This window comes from Onychostoma macrolepis, chromosome 13 (assembly GCF_012432095.1).
Source record: "Onychostoma macrolepis isolate SWU-2019 chromosome 13, ASM1243209v1, whole genome shotgun sequence".
NCBI lineage: Eukaryota > Metazoa > Chordata > Actinopteri > Cypriniformes > Cyprinidae > Onychostoma > Onychostoma macrolepis.
The window spans coordinates 16,283,038-16,307,539 of NC_081167.1; the positions used below are offsets into that span (position 1 = coordinate 16,283,038).

General features: G+C 39.4%; 1 protein-coding gene across 3 annotated transcripts in view; it reads right to left on the reverse strand.

Moving 5' to 3' along the window:
• Positions 1-2,792: 2,792 nt before the first annotated feature.
• The window catches only part of adka (adenosine kinase a), a 173,703-nt gene continuing 151,993 nt past the window's right edge, over positions 2,793-24,502 (reverse strand). For 2 of the 3 annotated variants that reach the window (XM_058794894.1, XM_058794895.1), the window contains exons 9-11: positions 18,822-18,936; positions 5,379-5,465; positions 2,793-3,423 (exon numbers count right to left, since the gene is read on the reverse strand). In XM_058794894.1, coding sequence (XP_058650877.1) covers positions 3,299-3,423; positions 5,379-5,465; positions 18,822-18,936 — 327 coding nt within the window. In that variant the 3' untranslated portion in view covers positions 2,793-3,298. Of the gene's footprint in view, positions 3,424-5,378; positions 5,466-18,821; positions 18,937-20,192; positions 20,295-20,361; positions 20,510-24,502 lie in introns of those variants that run through there. The other variant, XM_058794896.1, reaches the window with a different exon arrangement.

A 24,502-nucleotide genomic window follows, 5' to 3' on the forward strand; every position in this document is an offset into this window, starting at 1 on the left:
CATAGGAGTCTGTGACAAAGTAGTACCCTCCCCTTTCGGCACTCCATCAGCCACAGAGGAGGACTAACTCGCTGTAACCGCTATGTGACATCACATCGCTCTTTGGGAAACAATGTACATTGTTTCAGACTACATGGCATGGGTGGGAAAAGAGGAGACATAATGTGCCCTGTCTGTGAAGAGGAAAAGGAAACTTTTAATATCGCTTAGTGGGATACGCATACAAAATCGGCTCCAAGGCAATAGCCGTATGCAATTATGATGGATTTTAAACTGTTTTGGGAAAAAGACAAGATGCTGTCTGTCTGATAGGCTATGCAATGTTTTTGAGGAAGGTGAAACTTTTAATATCACCCAGCACAAATCAGTTTTTTATGAATACACGCATATAGCATAATTATAATAAAAGTTTCACACCGTTTAATTATACATGGCTTTATAATTGCCGAGAAGGTGTTGCGAATTTAATTGATGTTTGTTTGCAATATAAATACCAGCATCAATTAAGTAGCCTACAGTGAAATGTGCTTCACCACAGTTGGAACAACATAACCGGAGTAAATCTAAACCACTCCATAACAAAATTTGCAACAACACCCCCTGACAGTTTGCAAAGGCACCTGAAAGCCCATGGCTTCGCCCTGTGGTGAAAATTTGGTGTAGTGCAGGGCAATCGGAACCATGGACATGTTACTTTTTACTGTGCCTGAAAGGAAAACAAATTGCACACTAAATAAAACTTGAGCCATGCAGGATGTGGTTACAGTTTGGCAAAAGCCTTCATATTGGCTTCCAGCAAAGCCTGATCAAGGTGATTTGACACCAAAGGGTTGTCTTCAGTTGTCTTTTCTGAAACACTGGGTTGAGCTGCTTACAGCAGCTGGTCTGGGTGTGATGTACTAGCACACCACTAAATATTGTGTTATATAAAATTACACTGCCTTCAGTTGGATCCACTTTATAGTTTTGACGTGTTATTTTAGTTACAACTAGGTTTTGTTGTTTTTGATCATCTGCACTGGATCATAACAATACCTGTCAATTCTCAGGTATAACTGGTGTATTTTCAGCCAGAGACCTTTTTTTGTAGCACTGTAATGTGCATGGCTATTGTAAGTCAGCGTTACTTATTTGTATGCCAAAAGGCAAGGTACATTTGTTTACAGTTGACGCAGATACATTGGAATTATTCATGTTTGCATATTTCAACCACTGGCACATTCATATTCACATGCAGACAGAGGCAGGATAAATGCCCTGCACAAGGGTATAATAGCACTAGGGTAAGTAGATTAGCTCAAACTGATGATCTTCCCGATATTGCTGCATTTTTCAAACTACAAAAATACAACTGTGTTGAATGTTCCAACTAAGCAAAGACAAACATTTCCTAGATTGCTGACTAGATGGTTTCTGTTCTTTATAATATTATAAATATAACAATATTTGCTATAGTGGACCAAACCAAATCAAATAGCTCTAAGCATATTATGCATCAATCATTATGAAATGAATAAACTTTAAATAAAGTCACACAGTAGCTGGTCTGATTCATTGTTTGAAATAAACTGGCCCTGTTGCTTTCCAACTAAGATGATACGGTTTGGCATTTTTAATGAGATAACATTTATATCAAGTCGTGTATTGAGAACGTTTATTTATTTTTTGTGTGCATGTCTGAGAATATAGATTTAGCATATTTTAGATTATTTACCTACATAAAAATTTGTAAAATAAAACCCACTTTATATCAAGTGTCTTTAACTACTATGTACTAACATTTAAATCAACCATTTGATACAATGGACTTATTGTGTAGATCCATAAATTTAGACTGTACCTGTATTTAAATCATACCTGCATGTAATTAGTTGTAATTTATTTACGTTAATACATCTGTAATTACACTGTCGACCTCAACCTACCCCTTAAAAGTCAAGTCAAATTTATTTAAAAAATACAACTAGCCCTCAAATCTACCCATACCATTAAACCTATCTCTAACCTTAGCCATATCTCACCTCAAGTACATAATTGTACATAATCAATCTTTCTGTACTGTATATAGTTGAAGACACCTAATATAAAGAGAAATCAAAATCTCCACTATATCAGAAGTGTTGTTTTTCTTGTTTGACTAACTTTGTTCTTCCATAATGTCTTCTATACCCATTGACTGAAATGTTGTCCAACAGCAACACACCTGTGAATCAACTTATGTTTTATAAACCTCACAGGCAACTTTCGCAGGTCTTAAAAACACCCAGCATCATTGTAAAACACAGCGGGAGGATTAGAGAAGTGGAACAAAAACACAAGCGTGACTGTGTGTGAGCTGAAAATGTGAACTAGTGCTCAAGGACTTTGTCCTTCGCTGTCATTAAGGATTTCGCATGGACTCGTGGGTTGTTTAAAACCATGTGCTCGGTGATGCCAGAGCCTGAACAGGTTTGTCAGTGACAGAAACTGAATTTGCTATGATTGCTGTCACACACCGGGACAAAGGGTCAGCTGTACCTTCAGTCTCTCTAATGATGCTCACAAATAGCTACTCCTCATCCCATATCACAGAGATGATCCAATGCAGACCTGCCACTGTCATCAAGAGGACAGGTAGAAGCTGGAGGCTTTCTAACCATCCAATAGGACACAGAAGTTGAGAGTAAAATAGGCCAAAAGTGGAGTTCAGGCTCTCTGTTGAACAAAAACACAGATTAAGCAAAATATAAACATATTTCAAGTAATAAACAATCATTATAAGGTTAGAAAGAGAACACAAGTGACAGCAGTAATGCAGCCTTTTTTGTTTATTTTGGCAGTTTGTGACACATTTAAGTGTTTCCCACAAATACATTTGGTTTACAACAACAAGACTGGCCAACACAATTTCTGACATAAAACGAGCCTTTGATTTCAATAAAAGTTCACCTGGCTTCTGTATGTTTGTAATACTGGCTTCAGTTTTTACAGCTAATTACAACTAAAATAATTTTGTTAGCAAACACCAGATCTGGAAAGACGCTGGTTGTGATCATCACTCTTAACCGTAATTCTAAAATGGCTTTAGTGAAAACAATTCAATATTTCCAACAGAAATTCCTCTTTTGTAAACAGTTTTTAATGTGAAATATGTCTCTGTGATCGCATTAGGCTGTGAATCAGAAAAACAGAGGCACAGCAGAAGGCAGGCAGTGAACAAGAGAGGAAAGAGGAACAGAAGATAAAGAGTCAATTAAAAAAAGGCATTAGTCCTATAAAACACTCGGGCGGCCGTATCTTCCGGTCTCTCAGTGGCCCATCAGTGGAAGTCTGGCTTTTCTGGGAATGTGCAGCCCGCGTGGCGAATAATGACGTTAGCAGCGTAGTGTCCAGCGCGGATGCACTGCTCAAAGGTCTTATCCTGTACCAGCTGAGACAGGAAACCTGCACACACACATGCATTGAAAAAACATTGAAAAAAAAAAAAGGACAAATCAGATCTGCCACTTGTAAAAGATTGGACAGACAGAAAGCATGTGCAAACATATGTTTAATGAATGCACACGTGCACACACATCCGAGCGCGTAAACACACACATAAACATGTCGGCAAATGTTAGCTCAGAAAAGTAGTCGGGTATCGATTTTGTTGCATGTACTTTCTTTGAAGAAATTAAGGAAATCAGGCTTAAGGGGGAAAGGTGATGCAAAAGGCCCCCTTTAGTGATGTGCGATACAGAAATCCTCCAGCTGCCCCCGGGCTCTGAACCCTCCCACCTAGATCTCTGCTCTCTGCAGCAGCGCTGGAGCGCATTGAAAAACAGCTGGCAAATTCATTTTCCAACACGGCAGAGCGCTGGCCTCCAACCTCTTGTTGGAACGGATAAAGGAGTTAAAAAAATCAATACGACGTTTGAGCAAACACGCTCACAGCTCTATTAGTCGCAAGGTTGTCCTGGAAGAGCTACAGGAAGACATGTTAGCAAATCAGGCTCGTGGCCTTTGAAAAGCAGAGGGCTGCGGAAGAGGCGTTGTATGAAGATAAATTACGCAGACCCGAAAGACCCATGCGAACGGCGTGATCAACATCGATATTTCTGTTTTTCATGGGGAGCCAATCAGCATTGTGCTTTATGCTTTTGATGGATGGCTTCACAGTTCAGATTGGAGTAGACCCGCAGCGGCTATCTGAACACACGGTTATTAGCGAAACACGCAGATTAAAGATAACGGCTGTGGGGAGTCTGGAAACTCCATAATCCATCATGAAAGTGATCTATTTCCCAGTAACTGTGTTATCTGAGGTTAAATAGTACAATTGGCGGCTTCATGTGACTAAACTAAGCCAAATGAATGAAGTATAACTACAATTCATCTACAAATTGTCATTCCAGAGCAGCTGCGCAGGAAATAAATATGCATTGCGTGTCAGAGCTCTTGCATCACGGTCCGGTTTCCCAGAGGTTACAGATCAAACCTAATCCTGGATTAAATTGTCCTGTCAATAGTGATTTTCCATTGAACATACTTTCGTCTAGAACCCGTCTGAGTCTAGGACACCTGTTTCAACAATACAATCCATTTGTGTGCTGACTGTGATTTCATTCTTCTGTGATTTATGCATTAAGTATTGGGTTAATTAATCTATTAGGTTATTACACCTTGTGTTCTAGAGAGACTAAAATATTTGTAATAATGTTTGAATATTTATAGTAATCTTTTCTTTGAACATATGTCAAAAACTAATCTGTGCCTAGGACACCAGTTTCAACATTTCAATTCATTTGCATGCTGACTGGAGTTTCTTTTTCTGTGATTTGCGCATTAATTATCAGGTTAATTCGTTTAGTAGATTATCAGATCTTGTGTTCTAGAGAGGCTTAATCAATTAAAATAATGTTTGAATATTTGTATGAACATTTTTCATAACAACAATAATCCATTTGTTATTATAATTCAATCAGTTTGTATGCTGACCAGAATTACATTGTTCTGTAATTTATTAATTTTTGGGTTAATTAATCTATTAGATTAGGCTATGAATATTTATTTAAACATTACTAATAATAATAATAAAGTGAAAGTGAAATGAGAGTAATCATAATTCACAATACTATTGAATTTATCGAACACAAGATGATGTTTTGAAAAATGTCTCCGTGCTTTTTATGTCCATACAGTCAATAGAAGTCACTGGGGTCCAAATGTTGTTCTGGACACCACTGACTTTCATTGTATTGATTTATCATAATTATCAGTTTCGCAGGAAAAAGAAAAGTCACACAGGCTTACAACAACATGAGGGTGAGTAGATGAGAGAATTATTATTTTTAGGTGAACTATTGCTTAAAGTATTTTGTACTTTGAAAGTACATCTTTATAGCTTAGTCCCACAGTACCTCCAACAAAGGCATCTCCAGCACCGTTGGTGTCCACTATCTTGCTCTGGTCGATCTCCAAGACAGGGAATGTCTCCGCCTCGTCACCTGTGGAAAAGACGGTTCACAGTAAGTGTGAGCTTGTTAAACTATTGTTGGACTGAAAAATGAGCCTCATTCACAGACTGGCTGTTTGGCAGACGTGCGAGACTTTCTGCTGTCAAAAATGGTCGTTTTTTTTGACAAAAGACTGTATATTTTCCCATAGAAGCTCAAAGCACTTTTTCATTTTACAATAGTGTCAAGTGTAGATTTAAAGCTGCAAAAATAAAAGCCAGTCATCTTTTTGTCAGCTCGCACACCTTGTTTCTTCCTCGCAAACAAATCTAGTTAGCATGATGCTAATCATCTGTGACACAGCAGAAACAGCAACAAACTTAGTACTGAGAAAAGATGGAGAAGTTCCCACAAGACATGCAGAAAGGAACAGAAGGATGTGTCATTTTCACTTGATGAGCTGTAAGAGCCCTGCTTGGGCCTTGAACTCAAGGAGAGGCAATTATATCATTTGCCGGTTCTTCGGCATGACAATTCTTGCACAGAAATGGATCTGCTCTCCAAAATAGCATTTGAAAGACAGCGTCAGTCTATTTTCAGCATTCAGTTTGAATAATCTGTCCCCATTCGGGCTAAAATAATGCATTAACTGTCCCGCGGTTCGCTCTCGAATGCCTTCTGCTGTACGCTTGTGTTTTATTCATGGCATTAGCCTCCATTAGGGTTGAATGAGACTGATATAACTTTGCTTTGCAGTAAGAAGAGCACTTCAGAGAACCCAATATTAGATTCTTGAGGACCTCCAGAAAATTCCACACGTGGTAAGTTTGGCAACCCACTCCAGTGCCGCGATTTGCCATTTGAAACTGAGCTACTGCTGCCTGCAAGTGCACCTGGTAAACCTCTACTCCACAGTTACGCTATTACGACATGTTACAAATTCAAGTCTAGGGAAAAAAAAAGTGGGAAGTAGCCAAATAAAAACAATAGATGACAAAATTGCTGTCACTTCTGCTATACCATTAGATAAGCGTAAATGAATACACCAGGATGCTGTTTTACTTTTACACAACTTTATTTATGCATTAATTACTGGGTTCATTAATCTATCAGGCTTGTGTTCTAAAGAGACTTTGAATATTTGCATGAAATTAATGATAAAAATATTAATAAAAGTTATTACATACAATAATGTTAAAGGTGCAATAGGTGATTGTCTTCAGAAATTTTTTTTGTTATGCTGATTGAAAGTCTCTTCACATCCCGATAGCAATCATTAAGTTAAATGGCCTAAATGTATTTATCTGTATTTATATATTCTGTGGAAGGCGTAGGACCAAGAAATGTTCGTCCAATCAAAACGCTCGGACCTGTCAACGTATGTATTTGCATACCTCTGCGCACCCGGTTCGCAGGATATGTCATCAGTGTGTTCGCATACACCATTGCAGACAGAGCGAGAATGGCAGACAAACATCAACAACCCGATCTTCCTTCCTGGTATTGTAGTACTTTTACTAACTGTTTTATAAAGTTTTCTCACTGGTGAATGACACATGATGTTGTCAAGCGGTTCCCAGTTCCAGTCATCGTGCCCCCCGCTCTGCATATTTTGCATGTCTCGCTTATTTAACACACTCGATTCAAATAACCAGCTTGTTAGAAGTGAGCTACGTGCATGAACTGTGTTCCGATTGACATGCCGCCTACACAGTGCTCTTTGCTCCCTAACGTTACTCCTTGAGCAGGGAAATCCGTTGAAGTTTACTTCACTTCGGAACATTCATTCACGGATTTGCGCTGAGCAGCGTCTTCACACACAGACTAAAACATACTAGAGAAGTGTTAAGTGTGACATAATATACCTCTGTAAATAAATACTATTTAAAATTTACATCTCACACACTTTAATGCCCTTTTTATGGAACATATACGCTCGCTTCGAACTGGAATCATGGCGGAATATCCAGTGATGTACACTTCGCCGGGCACTTACGGTCAAATAGAACAAACGTCGTACGTGATATGAAATGTGCAGAGCGGGGGGCGCGAGAACCGCTGATGTAGCATATTGTCTGGTATTCTGGTCTGTGAGCGTATATGCGTGCAGGGGGCGTGGCTTTAGATGGCAATTGCAGGGAGGGTGGGACGTTCGCTTTCAGTGCTATCAGGCTAAAGTTAGCATTTTCCAAGATCTCCTACTAAATAAAATAAATCTCCTATTAAATAAAAAAAAAAAAAAAAAAAATCAACATAATAATATATAATATTAGTATAATTACATAATATTAATGTATTATTATAAATACATAAAGTACATTAATATTTATTGATATTTGTGCATTTATTTAATAATGATTTATTTTCTTTGAATAATACAAACAGTGAAGGGCATGTCTTAAAGTGGGCATGAAATGAAAATTCACCCCATTTTCTAACTGTATGTTATTGATCTAGCTGTGAACGATTAATTCTTGCATAGGTTTTTTTTTACATTTTTATATATTAATAAAAATTTGTTTTTAAACAACAGACTTCTCTCTGGTGTGTATTCTGGATTTCTCCATTCATTTAGTTGGATTAAACCCCGCCTCTCCTCAATCAACTGCAAGCATGCATTTATTTTTTAGCGCAACACCCACCTCTCAAACTCTAATCAACAACCGATAAATCGAACCAAATCCCACCCCACATTTTTTTTTTCTTTCTTGATAGACGATTACACATACAACACAGAAGATAGATTTGTCACTACCCCATTTGATTGCAACACAAAGCTTGAAGGGGTGGTTTACTGCTTTTGCTCTTTGCTTGATTGTGTTTATGGGGTGCAATATAACATGTCTTCGTGTTTTGTTTGTTAAAAAACGCCTTATTTTTCATATATTTCACCTTTATTGTAAGCCGCTTTCTCCTCTGTCATTTGAACGACCGGTTGACTTCCTGATTCTATGAAACCACTCCCTCAGAAACAGGCGATGGGCTCAGATTGGTTAGTTGGGCCGGTGTGTTATGATTGGCTAAACTGCGTACTGCACATTGTCCGGAAACTTCACGCCCATTACCTTAACGGGCGACAGTTGCATGTGCTCTGGTCAAATGTAAATAATGGTGTCAATATTGCCGTATCAGTTTGAGCCAGAATCAGACCCAGAAAGCGGTAATGAAGAGAGTCGAGCAGAACTTCCGCAAGCACGGCTCTTACAAAATGTTTCTGAATGGAAGTTTGCTGTTGTGATTACATATAATTTTTTAAAGTTTGTACACGTTTGTCTTATACACACAAAATAGCATCGAACTAACTGGCTACTATAACCAAACAGCGTTGGCTTGTGTTTACGTTCTTGATCAAATCGAAAAATTATGTCATAAAGTATACATGGAAAATACATTTACAAAATTATTACATAATTACAAATTCGGGTCCAAAATGTTTGTACGCGTTTGTCATAGACACACGAAATAGCATTTAACTAACTGGCTACTAAAGCCAGCGTTGGCATTTGTTTACGTCCTTGATAAAACTGAAACATTACGTCTGAAATTATACATGCAAATACATTTAACATTATGAAATCTTACTTACAGGTTGTGGCCCAACAACTGCTGCCTCTGTTTTTAAAGTTGGAACTGCTCCATGTTTTAGTAATAGTTTCTGTGTGAATCCGGCATTGGACTAGTGTAGATTCTGGAAGCTGTCTTCCGTAAAGTGCGCAGCACAGAGAGCTAAATTAGGATTGTAATTGTCAGGAACATAATCAAACATAAATTTTAACCATTGTTGACGAACTACAGCATCTGTAGGAAGCCCGAACACAGAAGACCTGACTGCTGGGTGAAAATAACACCGTTTCAACGGCATGGATACAACTCTCCGCAATAACTCTTCCTCTTCGACAAAGCTGCAGGACATGGCCTTGCCCCCTCTTTGGCATGTTCCGGAAGGAGGGGTTGATGCAAATTTATGGGTTTGTTACGTATGCAACCCGGGAAGTATGTCGTTGTAGTCCCATATGAGTCGTTTTTTGTAGGCATTAAACTTCCTGATTTTTAAAAGACAATATCTCCGCTTATGTTGAACTTTCAGCGCAGCAACTTTGCAGATACTGTTCATGCACCAACAGCAACATTACACACTATTTAAAATGAAAAAAGTGAAAATCGCAGTAAACCACCCCTTTAACAAGTTTTGATACCTAAAAGTCAAAATAACTATCAACAAAGTCATTCATCGCTGCCAACTGCATAGTTGCCTTTTGCCATCTTTGTCAACATATCCCTTTCCTACATTACTCTGGTATCAGAGAATTCAGAGCATCCCATAACCAAATACAAATTCTTGTGGTCATTCATGTGCACGTAAATCAAAATTACAATACTACACTTGAAGGTTGCATGAAACTTTACATTTCCTCAGACGAACAAGAGGACCCCAGGCAGAAAGAGTCTCAGCTAGCCCTTGAGATGATTCTTTCACCAAAACAACCCGTAATCTGCGACAACAGAGGGCTTTAAAGCATACACCTGCTAATTGTAGTCGGTAGGTGTCAAAGACCATCACTTTGTGTGGAGAACTTCAGAGGAAACCTTCAGATGCAGACAGTAAACAACACAGAACGCGAGCAAAGGCTTTCAACTGACGCAACAATGAACACTCAAGACACGTCTGCTGCGTGTGTGAGTGGTTTCTCCCTAAACGAGGCAGCCGATTGTGTCTTTGATAATTAATTACACAAAAAGCAGATCCTTTTAGAATCAGCTAATTAGCAGCAAAACGACTTTGCTTAATTAATGCAGGCAATGAAGCATGCTCGCCCGCCTTCCTCTTGAAATGATTAACTAGAGGATCTTCCGTGTGAATTAAGTTAACAGAAACTCATGATCTATCTATTATTTAGCAATTAAAGATTAGAATATTTCCATTGCCATCGTAGCATGCTTTCTCCCTCATGACAAACTACAAAAGGACGCAAATACACGCGTTTATATGGAGCCTACAGCTGCAGTTTTGGTTGAACAAACAAATGACTGAAGGTGGGGGAAAAATAATGACCAGACGCAAATGAATATGTTCAAAATGAAACTGTATGTGGTTCCTTGCTTCCTGTACACAGGCTGACCTGATTCTACTTCCTTTTATGACTCAGAAACAGCGCAGCCTGAGAGTGAGAGAAAAAATAGCCATTAACTGTTCCTCCCTTTGATACCCATGACTGAACTGAAGAGGCTCTAGACAATAATGGACATCAAACTGACGATTAAGGCTCGTATGAAGCAACAACACTCTTTTCTTCAGATTTGCGAGGGAGGTAGCAAAGAGACAATGCAATTCAGCATGGTGAGAATAGGTACTTGCACAGACTAACCCCTCTGCCCTTTGATGACAGGTCACGCACCAGAGGCATGCTGGGAAATGTCCAAACATCCCAGCCGTGGTGAGTCATCTGGAAAAAAAATTATGAGGTGGTTCTTGGAAGTACATGGTACAACATTAGGTCATATCCAAGGGTCAGAGTCCACAATAAAAAAAATATGCTACAATAAAAAGATATCTTAAAACACAAGAGCACGCTGCCTATTAAGTCCACGTAAATTGCTGCACGGAACAAATGTCAATACAATAAAACCTTGGGGTGTAAAACAGATTTAAACATGATTTAGGGTTCGGAGGGAGAGCCGTGAGCTCTAAGAGCTCAAGAAACACACACTGCCAGTCTTCCAGCTTGGTAAACAAGGCTGAACTTGCATATGTGCTAGTCCCCCTTGCATTGATGTTTAATGGTGCATGTTGCTCTAGGTGGTTCCCATAACCTCACTTTGTCTCCTACAAGCTGCATCAATTGATATGATAATGGGGGGAGGACGTGTGAAATGAGAGGGGCTGCGCTGGAGGACGAGGCGTCCAACCACTTGGATGCCAAATGGTGTCCAGGAGCCTCTCTCAGCTCTCAATGGGGACAATGACAAGAGTTTCAAGGAATGGAGGCAAGAGGCAGATGCTTAGAAAAAATAAAGATTCACACTACTAATTGGTCCAATAGGATGTTTTCATTACTGTCCCTGTGTGTCATCGTTAACCAACATCCACAGCAAAAATAATATAATAATTCAGTATTGTCTTCCAGTACTCCAAAAGTCAAAACGAGGGATGGGAAGACTTCTTTTGTAGTTTTGTGAAAGAAGTGTTTGGAAAAATGAAACGCAATTCCATATAGTAAATAAATACAACATTTTTAGAAGTTGCTTAAATGCAATCCAATAATGGGCCTTAACTATAAATTAAATACAAAAAAGTTATTTCAATGTGTAAATCACAAGTGAATCAAAAGCCTTGAAGCACACCATAAAGTTGTAAGCTGCATGTGTTTGATTCACAAAGATGTTTTGATTCATTAGAGTCATTAGTTCAGGAATCGGTGGTTGAACTATACTGCTCAAACTGTGTGGGTTTCATTCATTTTGAAGAACTGACTCATAAGAGTCATTCACACTACACTGGTTGTGGCATATATTTTTGATTCACTATGAACCAGTTCATAAGTGTCATTCAAAACAAATCGCTACATAGTGTGTTTTTTAATCACTAAAAAGAACCATCCTATTAGAGTCATTTGTTCGTGAATCACACTGTTTGGCGCAGTAGATTTAGTAGCACCCCTAACTGTACTACAGGAAACACATCCGCATGGGCAGAAGAATCAATCATTCAATTCCCATATATTTTTTCAAGGAACAGCTAATAACCAGAATACTAAGCCAATTCTTCTTGAGTGTCAAATAAAAGGCAAAACAGTATGAGGCAAAGGACAAGTCAGCTGAACAAAAGAAAATAATTTAAAGAGTAAAAATGAATCATTTCTGAATTAAGGTTTTACAAGAGTTTCTGGTCCAATGTGAATGAGGACAATTTATATAAGCACGCAAGCGCAAACTAGGGCAAATAAAAACAGAGAAATTAAATTCCTAAATCGCTACACGCTGCTCTCATTCCCCCCAAAACCATCCTTGATGGACATCTCCTTCCATTTCATCAAACCGGAGAGAACACATCACATCTTTATTCAAAACATATTATTGAACTTGGCTCTCAACATGCTGCTTTGGTTAGTCTGAGAGCGTTCCAGGACCAATTTCATGTTAATGTATAACACAAAAGAGACCATTGGCAGGGCTCTTTAATAGGCATGGCAATTAAAACTTTGCTGCCAAAACCTGTTCTTTGTTGTTACTGGCTTGTGGTTGTCCCTGTAAACACAGTCTCTGGGCAGTTCACAGGGAGTTCCATCACTTTTGTGGTTTTGCCATTCTTCACTTTACATGTTCATGCAGAAAGTGAAAATACTTTCCTCTGCGTGACTATCCAGGGAGCGGAAAAAAAGGGGCAACAAAGTTACACCTCCCGAGCTGTGAGGTTATATTAATAGCTCCTGTACAGCTGTTTCTTTTTGGTGTTGTGTTTGACACTTGTGTGCACAGATCAGAAGTGAGATGTTGCTTTCAGGGTTTTGTATCCCTTTGGCACAGGCCTCTCAGGAGGAAGAGGAAACCGCGGCTCTGCTCGCAAAGGCACTCCAGGAACAAGCAGCACTGTAAACACGTATTTGACCGGCTCAAAATAAAACAGGCCGGCGAAGACAAAACATGCACGCGTGACTATTTATAGAGGCTGAGCGTCAGAAAAAGCCATCGGAACATTTACAGCGCTGTGGAGTCACGCCAATTACGTGTAATAAATTCTCTTGTTATCACTAGTTATGTGCGGCGTAATATGATTATGCTCGTAATGTGACAAGCCAAAACCATGAACGCCTCGGGTCATGCGATAATTACTCTTTTACTGTATCTTAGGCATTGTCGTTTCCAATATATCACTGCCACTTTCAAAAAGTGATCGCACGGTGGATTATTCTTCGGCTGTTCAGACAGCAACAGAAATGTTTCACGTCTCCAATAGATACCTGAGCTACTGAATGACAAGCTATTCACTACACAATGAGACATGACACAAAACCAATGAGCGGGAGAGAGATTCAAGGCCTTCAGACAGCTGCGGAACGGTGAGAGATTATTCCTCTCAAATCCACTTCTCATCGGCTCCAGAGCCAAACAAAAGCTCCTAGGAGTAAACAAGGATGGCCCTCCTCTTGGCAAACAGACCTCACTTGCCTTCTTTTCTCTGATCCACTATCTCCACGCTAGGGCTGGTCAGAGAAACATGAGCGTGACAAACACATTTAGCCGCTAATAAAGGGCACCCACCATGCCGAGAGTGGCAGGAGATAACCAGCACAAATAATCAGAGGAGTCTGGGACGGAGAGAGCTTTAAGAGGCAGTTTTGCCCTTTTCAAAGCGAGACATTGATCAGATCCCCTCGCCTCTGAGCCATGCTAATTAGCTGAAGACGAGCGGTGATGATGTCACGATCGATTTAGCGGACGTGAGGAGGTCTTCATCCGTTGCCCTTCCCATCATGAGTGAGATACCGAATGAATGCGATGCATATGTTCAAATTTCATGAGGTGAATTCAAAATCGGTGCTCGAAAATGGACAAAATCTATGATAGCGGGTTTCCACCTCGGAGTAAAAATAAAGCGAATTGTGAGTTTAAAATAAGAAAAAACACAAAATATAAGATGTCACACTTTTGAGATCTACTGGGAGATACACAGTTTCAATTGTGAGATGTATAGTCACTATTATGATAATATGTAATAAGATATTAAGTGTGAGAAATTTGCATTTGTGAGATTTGGAATCAAAACAGAAACCAAAAAAAAAAAAAACTTACAGGTATGAGAAAGAGCGATGATAAAGAAGAATTTCTCAACTCACAATGACACACTGTAAAATCTGTCAAGAAAAATGTTGAGAAATAAAGTCTTAATTGTGAGAAATAAAGTCCCAACTGAAAAATGGTTTCAGTTATGAAACAATATTGCAGTTGTGACATATAAAGTCACAATTTGAGATTGTGAGAAATACAATTAGGCTACTTTTTATTTTTTTACTCTGACATCCAAACTATGGTGCCAAAACAGGAAAGTTCAGTCAACCTTGTCTCAGTAGGGTTATCACAGAGACCATTTACGTGATCAATCAATGATACGCTTTATAGCTCTTTTCTTTTGCTTTTTAAGCCCATCAAAACAAGCAGCCACTAACTGACTGTTTACAGCGTTTCTGTTTTAGCTCAGCTGCGTCAAAGGTGCATTGCATTAATGAGACACAAACAAGGAAGGGCAAACATTACAGAATAATAGCCCTAACATAACACAAGAAAAATGTGAGGGAGAGCGTGAACATTCGCACATTCACACACACACACACACAGGAGGAGCGTGTGCGTTTATGAGTGCATAATGACCTTTGCTAAGGGCTCACGGAGATGGAGGAAAACAGACTGAAACGGAAAGGCTCCTCTAGGGAGTTCATTAGGTGCAGGTAAATCTGACAGCGCATTAGACACATTCCTCCCGAATAAGTTTCAAGACGAGCAGCACCTCTCCAGGAGCAGGAATGAAAATGTTCCTCTTTAGTAGGACGACAAAAACAAAACGGATTACATGGAGCGACTTTAGAATTATTCGCAACTGAAGTAAAGGCAATTTATTTCTCTCACTCTTAGAGTCACAATGATACAGAAGTAGCAACAGAACTTTTCTTCCATACTGTGATGTACATCTGAGTGAAACAGATTATTGAAAAAAAATGTAGGGCAGGACTTGGTTACATACATTAGTTATTGGAAGCAGATCTGAATGCAAGCTTGCAGTCACTTATAGCAAAGTGGCAGGGTTTATGCAGAATAAATCATTGCAGAAGTCCTGCATGTGTCACCAAGGAAAAGTTGTAGTTATGACATTTTAATGCAAATTATGAGCTCAAAAAGTTTTTTTTTTTTTTTAAAGAAATCAAACCTATGCATGGATGAACTATTCACAATCTATAACATGCATTTAGAAAATAGGATGAATTTTCATTTTATGCCAACTTTAATGTAGCCTTGATTAAAAAGCGCCTGCAAAACACCAGGGAAACTTTGGAGAAGTCCGTCATACAGAATGACATGAGGGTGAGTAAACGATGTCAATTTTCATTTTTGGGTGGACTATCCCTTTAAATCACATCATGTGCTTGAGTTGGGACAACCACATCCAAGCCCAGTGTTTTCCAGCCTAGATAAGATAAGGATATGGTCACGTCCAGATATCACTGAACAGTGGAGTTTACAAGTCGACTGGAAATAAACAAAACTGCAGCAGCCTCGCTCTCTTTCTCACTCTCTCTCTGCAGAAATGCAAAGACGCCCCTCCTGTTGTGGTGTTAGTTTCACTTCTTGTGATATTAAAAGGAACACGACAAAGGTTATCTCTCTCTCGAACCTCGGTTCCAGGAAGTTAGAGTAAAGTGCGACACTTATGAGTCATGACTCTGCCCGAAACTGTCAGCCTGCCCTCGTTGGGCTACATTCCTACGCATCAAGTAGTTTGGGATTAAACGGGACATTCTATTTTGTAAAGCGGTCACGAAGAGTGCGATTAAGTTAGCTTAATACGTGAACTCACGGAGGAGGGAAAGTACTAATACAACATCACAGACTCTCTTCCTCCCCGTGACGCCGTCGTCCCTGCCGGAGCCCCTGGGCGACCCTGCACACTCAGCCATCATTAGATCAAAGACCGTTGGCACCGTGCTCTTAATATGAGCCTGTAATAGGTGCGCCAGCAGGGCCGCGCTCTGTTCAGCGATGTCACAAAGGTGCTTCATTAAGGGCTCCTCTTCTGGCAGCTTTCATTAAGGAAATTAATGTGGAGGGGCGAGGACAGCCTGCGTTTATGCCGCGAGAGAAAGCCGGCGCGCACAAAGAGGAACTACACAATAACAAATCTGCATCTCTTTGGAGCGTCGCCCCCAGGGCCTATCATCCCAGCCTTCTTAATCACCATTAAAACAACTTCATTGTGACATTCAGAGCCTGCTGAATGATCACATCCCCACATAGAGAGCAAATTGCAAATGAAATGTAGAGATCAGACGGCATCAGAGCACAGCCTCTGGGAGGTTGAGCAAATCTTCAATTCTCTTTTATATTGATGTTTATTGGCGGAGGCAGCGGGGAGCAATAACGTCCCTCTCCTTCTCCGTCGCCCCTGCTATTTGAACCCACTTATTCGCTGCTCGTGCGACGCCTGACATTTTTTATGGCCAACTACCTCGTGCGTGGCGTCCTCGTTCACTTCGCATAGGTTCACTGGGGGTTGCCGCCAACCCCGCGGCTCCTTTTGAAAGGGCTGCAGGAGGTTAGCCGAGCCCGCCTTTTTCCTCAGTGCAGTGTAAAATGCCTCCAGGAGAGTATTTTCTCTAAAGCCGACGTTTAGGCTGAAAGTTAGCTAGGAACAAGTGGGAGCGAGGCGGTTCTGTAGCAAAAGGAAAGGATTGTCTTGTAGCGCTTTCCTCTGATGAGGCTTTACAGGAGTAGCAATTGCCTGAGCAGCCTTATCAGCCCAGGGGGACTAATGCTATTAGCGTTTGTGTGATAAACGCAGCGCAGTGGAACCAATACAGCCAGCTTTGCTGCGTTACTCTGGTAACATGTTGTGTAAATTGTATAATACAGAGCTCTGCGACAGCTCTGTTTAACAACACTTCAATCCTGTAGTGCAGACTTGTGAATAGGATTAGACCTATAAGCTAACAGGGGCGAGGGGACTCGGAGTGGCCTGCGGTGTCATCGGGATGTCATGTGTCACGTCACTCTTAAGAGTGAGGCCTATAAAACGAGAGAACAATCTTAACATGGTATTTTATTGCATCAGTGGTCGGAAACCTTAGTCACTCATGTCACCATTGGCAAATAAGTGAAAATAGTGACAATGTTATAGGATTATAATTTTATTTAACTATTTAAGAATGTTCAGTAAAAATAAGCTTTGACAAGAAAATAAACATGGTTTAAATCTAATTAATCCATTAGTTAAATATGGTCAGAAAAAAAAAGAGACTGATTTATACAAGCGTATTAAATTCAAATGAACAGCATGATGACATACACTACCATTCAAAATATTTTTCTTTAAAGAAATTAATACTTTAATTCAGCAAGGATTAAATTGATGTTAAGAAATGTTATGTTTTGTTCTATTTCAAATATATGCTATTCTTTTGAACTTCTGAAATAAACACCACAATTCCACAAAAAATATTGAGCAGCTTCAACATTGATAATAATAAGAAATGTTTTGGAGCGCCAACTTAGTAATGGTTGCTAAAAAAACACCTTTGCCATCACAGGAATGAATTACACTTTTAAAAGATATTAAAGTAGAAAACAGTTATTTTGAATTGTAATATTTCAGTATATTACATTTTACTGTATTTTTTTGGTCAAATAATTGCAGCCTTGGTGAATCTAAGAAATTTTTTTCAAAATCATGAAAAAAAAAAATGATTTTCCAACACCAACTCCAAACGTAAATAATCAAAAATGAGAATTTATATCAAGATTTTTTCTTCACAATTTTTAGCTGAGAGGGAGGAAAAAACTGGAAGCAGGCTGGATTCAAACGTTTGTTTCTTGCATGAGCACCAAGGCTCAACTAGCTGGTGCGTATGTGCTAGGCCAAACCTCTTCAGGGTTTTTGCTTCTAAAGGTCATGTACTGTGTTTACCTCATTGTTTTTCCAGGGTCTCCAGAGCGTTGCAAGGGCAGCCGCTCATTGTGTTCCCGAGAGATTTAAATAATGTCCAACCTCGACAGAATTCATTGTAAGAACACTGTGAAATTCAATAAATCAAAATACAAAAGGCAATAAAAGGCGAATTATCCTGAACAAATGGAATTTAGCTGAGACTGGGCACTGGCAGACTGTAAAGCGAGGAATGCCGTTCTGGCAGGTGCAAAAGGAGAAGAAATGAAGAGCAGGAGAAGAAGAGCATAAACAGCTCAGCCTGTCCCCTTTACATTCCTGCTGCCTCCCCGCTTTCTACTTCAAACCCCGCTGGTTTAATCAGCTACAACTGTTATGCTTTCCCCACTATTCGGTTAAACTTATCCACTCCACAGAAAGATCCCCCACCACTCAGTTACCATAGCAATGTGACTGCAACAGCCCTTTGGATTCAAATTCTGCATCTGAGAGATAGGAGGTCATTGCCAAGGGCGAATTCATTTCACACTGAGCAACATCGAAAGCCGCCAGAGAGAACGGCATTCTATTCTTAAGATGACCTTGTTTGAGGCTATTCACTAATGTTTACAGAGGAAATCTATCAACATCATTCCAACTGTAAATAACTAAAAGTGTTTCTGGGGGTTGTGTTATTTCTTTTTAACACGAGATGGTCCTGATCTAAAAGCATGATTATGAAAACCTAATTCCGAAGAGATGAAAACTGACCCACGCACCTTTGGCCATTATAGTTCTTTCTTTGCCTTGGGTGAAGACAACAATCCTCTGCCTTTTCTTGTTCTCTTTGGGTAAGCTTTGGGCCTTCTTCGCAATCTCCTCAATGTCTTCAGTCTGCACAGGAGAAAAACATAAAACACATACTTGAGGGTAAGAAGCAAATATTAAGTTCTTCCAGATCAGATTAGATTTACTTTAATACGGCACCTTGCAAAACACGCACCCGAGTCATCGTCATACCTACTGAGCACGTGTAGTGACTGCAATTGCCAACTACATCTCACTCAGAACGTCTGTTGTGTTGAAATGCTAAATTTCATGTGTAATCACATCACTCGTGACTCATGTATTCATTCCAAAGAAATGTTTAAATGCTAACAAGATACTAAAATGACGCATGTATCGCTCAGTGGCTTTAAAGCAATCCAATGATGCATTCAGTCTTCTGGCTTTTGAACAGCTACATCTGCAATACGCCAATTGTATTTGTGTAGACAAAGACAACAGTAACATGTATCACTGTCTCTGTATATTAAAAACATATTTCTGTGGATTTGAGGTTTACTAGTTAACAGTCAGACTGACTGACTGACCGATATAAAGCACAGCTGGTCGCAAACTGTTTGATTCACTAAAAAGAATCATTCAAACGAAACAAACATTCAGAGTCATTCATTTGGGAACTGGCAGAGCTGTGTGGGTTTGATTCATGACAAAGAAAAAGAATCAAATTCAGACTACACAGTATTTTTTTTATTTATTTCATTTAGAACCACCTCATAAGAGTCATTCGTTTGGGAATCGCACAACACTGGTCGCACTGTATTTTTTTGATTCAATAAGAACCGGCTCATAAGAGTCATTTGTTTGTTAATATGACTACAATAGTCACGCTGTATGTTTCTGATTCACTAAGAACCAGCTAATAAGAGTCATTCGTTTGGGAAACGGACTACACTGCTCGTGCTGTAGATTCTTAAGCTGTTTTGTTATAGTGCAGGAAATTCTGTCAGAGTATTATTGCACAGTATGTACGGAATGCCCATACAAGAACCATTAACACCTTCAAACATCATTTGGCTCAGGGTTTTTCTTTCATAATCTCTTTCTCTTTCATAATACTGTTGTGGAACAAGCCAGTGCTACTACTGCTACTACAACACTCCAAGCATGTTTTTGAGGATGAACAGAATTGTTTGTTGAATTTGACTAAGCACTTCTAACGAGTCCAGTAATAGAGATGCCACTAACAGAACATTTTAGTCTAGAAAAGCATTAAATAAAATAGTAAATATACCTATAGCAGCCTGTTGTACATGCTAAAAAACCTGTGCCTCCTGATCTGACCTTTCTGGTATTGCACAGCTTACTTGTTTGTCCAGTACAGTCTGCTGTTTAAGTGGACTCCAAGCAACCTGTAGAACTACACCACCTCCACGCTCTCTCCCTGGAGCCTCGCAAACTTCTGCCTGCTGGTAAAATAGTCTATGATTTAGGAGATTGTGGAGGCGTTCACTGGTATCGCGCTGAGCTGGTTACCAAGTCGGAGAGGCATGTTGAGGGCACTGAAGAAGTCAAAGTATAAGATCCTGATTGGGGTGCCAGCTTTGACCAGGTGGGAGTGGGCTCCAAGCATGCAGATCAGAGCACTGTCCACACCTACAGCAGGTCCAAAAGTATTTAGACCCTTTTGGAAAGCAAAATTGAGAAATTTCATTGAATTAAATAACAAAATATGAATTCAAATGATATCTGCAAATAAATAATACTATAACTTCCATATAACTGCTATATATAATTTTTTTTTCAAATATATAATTTATTAAATATATACATTAAATATTAGTATAGAACTAACAGTTAAGTGTGTATGTGAGTGCTTGATGTTTAGGGAATTGAGTGAGATCATCTGCATTTCCTAGTCCTGACACCTCCCAGCCGGCACTGGACAGAAGGAGCTGGGGTGGGGGTGTGTGTGTGTGTGTGTGTGTGGAATGGGTGGTGCCGGTGCTGGGGGGTGGGTTGATCTAAGGGGTTGAGTGCTGGTGGTTCGATACCATCCCCCCACCCCAGTCACACAAAGCCCCAGTAAGAGGGTCTGAGGCAGTCCAACCCTGCCAAAGCTTCGAGTCTGTCACATGTCCACTCGTCCCACTGCCAAAAGCAGGCTAGAGAGGCTGCTTGGCCATGGCAGCCACCAGCCCTTGACAGTTTTGTTAATGGCGAGGTAGTGTGGTGTCCCAGGCAGGCCCAGCTGCCTCATCACCTCTGTCTCCCTCCACACTCGACTGAAAGGGTCCGCTTTCCTGCAGTCTGGCCAATCAGCAGAGCGCCGAACGGATTCAATCAGCTTACTGCAGCACTTGCTGTTCAAGATATTGACTTTGGTGTGAGTTTACACTGCCAGGCAGTTGTTTTCGTTTGCATTTGTATTGCAAGTGAAATTGGCTCAGTGATTCACGTTTTTCAATAACAGGACACTAAAGATGCAGGCAAAAAAGGTTTATATTCTATTGTCAATAGAGTAGCAATACAAGAAGCACAGCTCACACAGAAGACACTTAAAAACCAAGGCTTGGTCAACACAGCAAATTTTTGTGACCAGTTGAACCCAATGTGAAATTTGCATTGGTAATTCCCAATCGTTTTGATTCCTATTGAAATGACTAGATTTCGAGTCCTTGCAGCGCTTAGAAATGTAGCGCACCTGCTTCGGGCGATGCAAGAGCAACTGGGTCATTCTATGGAAATGTCCATTTTTGTGTCCCTAGACTTTACAGAAATATTACACTTGAAAAATACTTTAGGGTTACAATTTCTTTATATTTTAAAATGAAACAATATGTTATTTGAACAATTACACCTTCTTGAGCCATCAATGTGGCAATATTGGTTGGACAAGCACAAAACTGCTTGTCCCCACAACCATGAACAGAGGGAAAGTGCTTTATGTTGAGGTCAAAAATGTAATACCATTTAAAATACAATAATGTATTCATAACTATCAAATATATGATATAAATGGCATAATAAAACAAAATGCTGAATAAATATTAGAAAATATATACTGAAAACAGTGGTCCCCTGGAGTTGTGTCACTGGTGTTACTGTTTAACAAAAATCTGTTATTTTGAAATAAAAATCACGGTCACACTTTCTATTAGGTGGCCTTAACTTCTATGTACTTACATTAAAAAATAAGTACAATGTACTTATTGTGTTCATACTGTACTGCAAAACACTTGCTGCTATTGAGGTGGGATACGGGTAAGGTTAGGGACAGGTTTGGTGGTATGGGTAGGTTTAAGGGTGGGTTAAGGTGTGAGGGATGGGTCAACAGTGTAATTATAAATGTAATTACAGAAATTAATTACAGATTTAATTACATATAGGTATTTAAAAAAAAATATAAGTACAATGTAAAAACATGTATGTACACAATAAGTGCACTGTACCAAATGATTAATTTAAATGTAAGTACATAGTAGTTAAGGCCACCTAATATAAAGTGGGACCTAAATATAAACTAATATAAACATCTATGAAAAAAGGCCCATGTTATGTCCACTGTTTCTTTTCAGTTATGAGAAATATTCTCATTTATCTCATGATTTCATATGAAGCTTTTAGTTGACGTCACTAGTATGACCTATTTATGGTTAGGGAATTGTAAAAAAAACAACAACAACAAAAAACAATACAATTGGATTAATCTACTTAATTTAGTGAGTATACCATGATAGACAACATGTGGTTTGATACCTTGCAGCAGACATTTTGTAAAATGCATTTTCATGAAAATTGTCACTGGTGTTACCTTCCTTATGGATAATAACAGTGAAGATCAGTATATCTGGTCTTATGTATGTCACTAGTGTTACTGCACTGTTTTTGTCTGTCACATTAAATAAAACATAATTTCTGTAACTCCGACTACATGTGCTGAAAAAAAAAAGAGAAATAATATTTCATAAAAACTTTTAATATTGCTAAAGAAGGTAACACCAGTGACAAAAAAAAATAGTACATGTGGTCTTGAAATAGTTGCAAAAAAAAAGCTAAAAAAAAAAAAAATTAAGTTTGTCATTTATATGTATTCATAAAGTCAAAAGGTAATCTAATAATGTGGCCTAAGTTTAAATGTTAGGAAAATAAATAAATTAACAGATCTTTCCATGCCAAAAGTGGACATTTCTGTAGAATGACCCAACTATCCTATCTGAATAAAAGCAAAAATGCCAAAAACAAATCTCGAAAAATAAAATCACCCAAAGGGAATTCACAAAACAAGGATAAATGTGACCGCACCTTAAGACCAAATTTACTGGTTAAAATGTACTAATGACCTACATTTTAATAGAAATACAATAAAAAGTCCCCCCCCCCCCAACAAGTATAAAGCTACTTCATAAATATGGATGAAATTATTAATACAGCGTGCTTTGGGGAAGGTTAACAAAGTGTTCCGATCGGAACCGACACCAGAATGCAAAACTAACTAGATAATTATGTCTTCTCTGGAAAACTCAACCACAGACAGTACAGGCCCAAGGCTAGACCCAGAAAGCAGGCAAGTACGAATGTGGTGGCTTGTATTAAGCAGAGCCCAGGGCTCTATAAAAACCTTACTGTTTTACGGTATCAGCTGACTGCGCACTGTAAATCTGTCAGGGGCTGCGGGTCTATAGGTATCCTGTGACGAGAAGTGGCTGCCTACAAGCCCACCATTATCCCGTCATTATAACTATCAAACACATGATAGCCATGAGAGTGTGTTGCTACACATGCTCATGAACACTTAATCGCCAGGAGACCCAGAGGGGAAGGGGGTGTACAGGCACCTATGGAGTCATATATTCATATGGAGCTCCATTCAACTGCGCAGATTAAATGTCTGACATGATTGAATAGCATTACTCATTCATAATTTACTCTCTTTTCTTGGCCTCGAACAATGCAAATCAGACACGCAAACTCTTCGTGTCAAACCAGCTTTTTTTTTTTTTTTTAACTCCTAGAAGAGCGAGGAGGTGTTTCATTTCAGACATAGGGGAGTCTGCACGCATAGAAACTTTCAAGGCGCTTGTAAAAGCCGAGAAGTCTGTTATATGTATTCAGGATACAGCGATTGCCCATTGAAAAACAGATGTTTAGCTGGAATCCGAGGACCCTGAGCTCTGAATAAAAGCCCCCAGCAGCCACTGCCTACTCGTTTTCTTTCTACATATATATCTCAGCGCTGCAACATCTGCGATCACAGTTTGTCTTTAACCCTGCTTGGCATTTCAATTATGATTACAGTGTATGCCTGTGACTTATTAGAATGCAAGGCTTCATTAGCAGAAGTAGAACACCTCTGCAGCTTCATTAGATTAATCATTCACTTCTAAAGAGTCGTTTAATTTTTGTAGCATGATTTTTTTGGGGGTAGAGGAGGATGCGGAAGAGTTGGGAGAGAGAGAGTGAGTGAGAATTTGGGAGGTGTGGGGTATAAATTAGCCTTCCCGCCTCACTCTCAGGCACTTATCTCTGCATAGCTATCTGCTGGTGTGAATACATATATGCCTGAGGGACCGAGAGGGACCGAACGCCTGTTCGCTTTGATCTGAATATCAACTGTCAGAGCTATTCTCATAATTAACCCATCAAGACACATCACAACTGGATCCTTCAGTCCAGA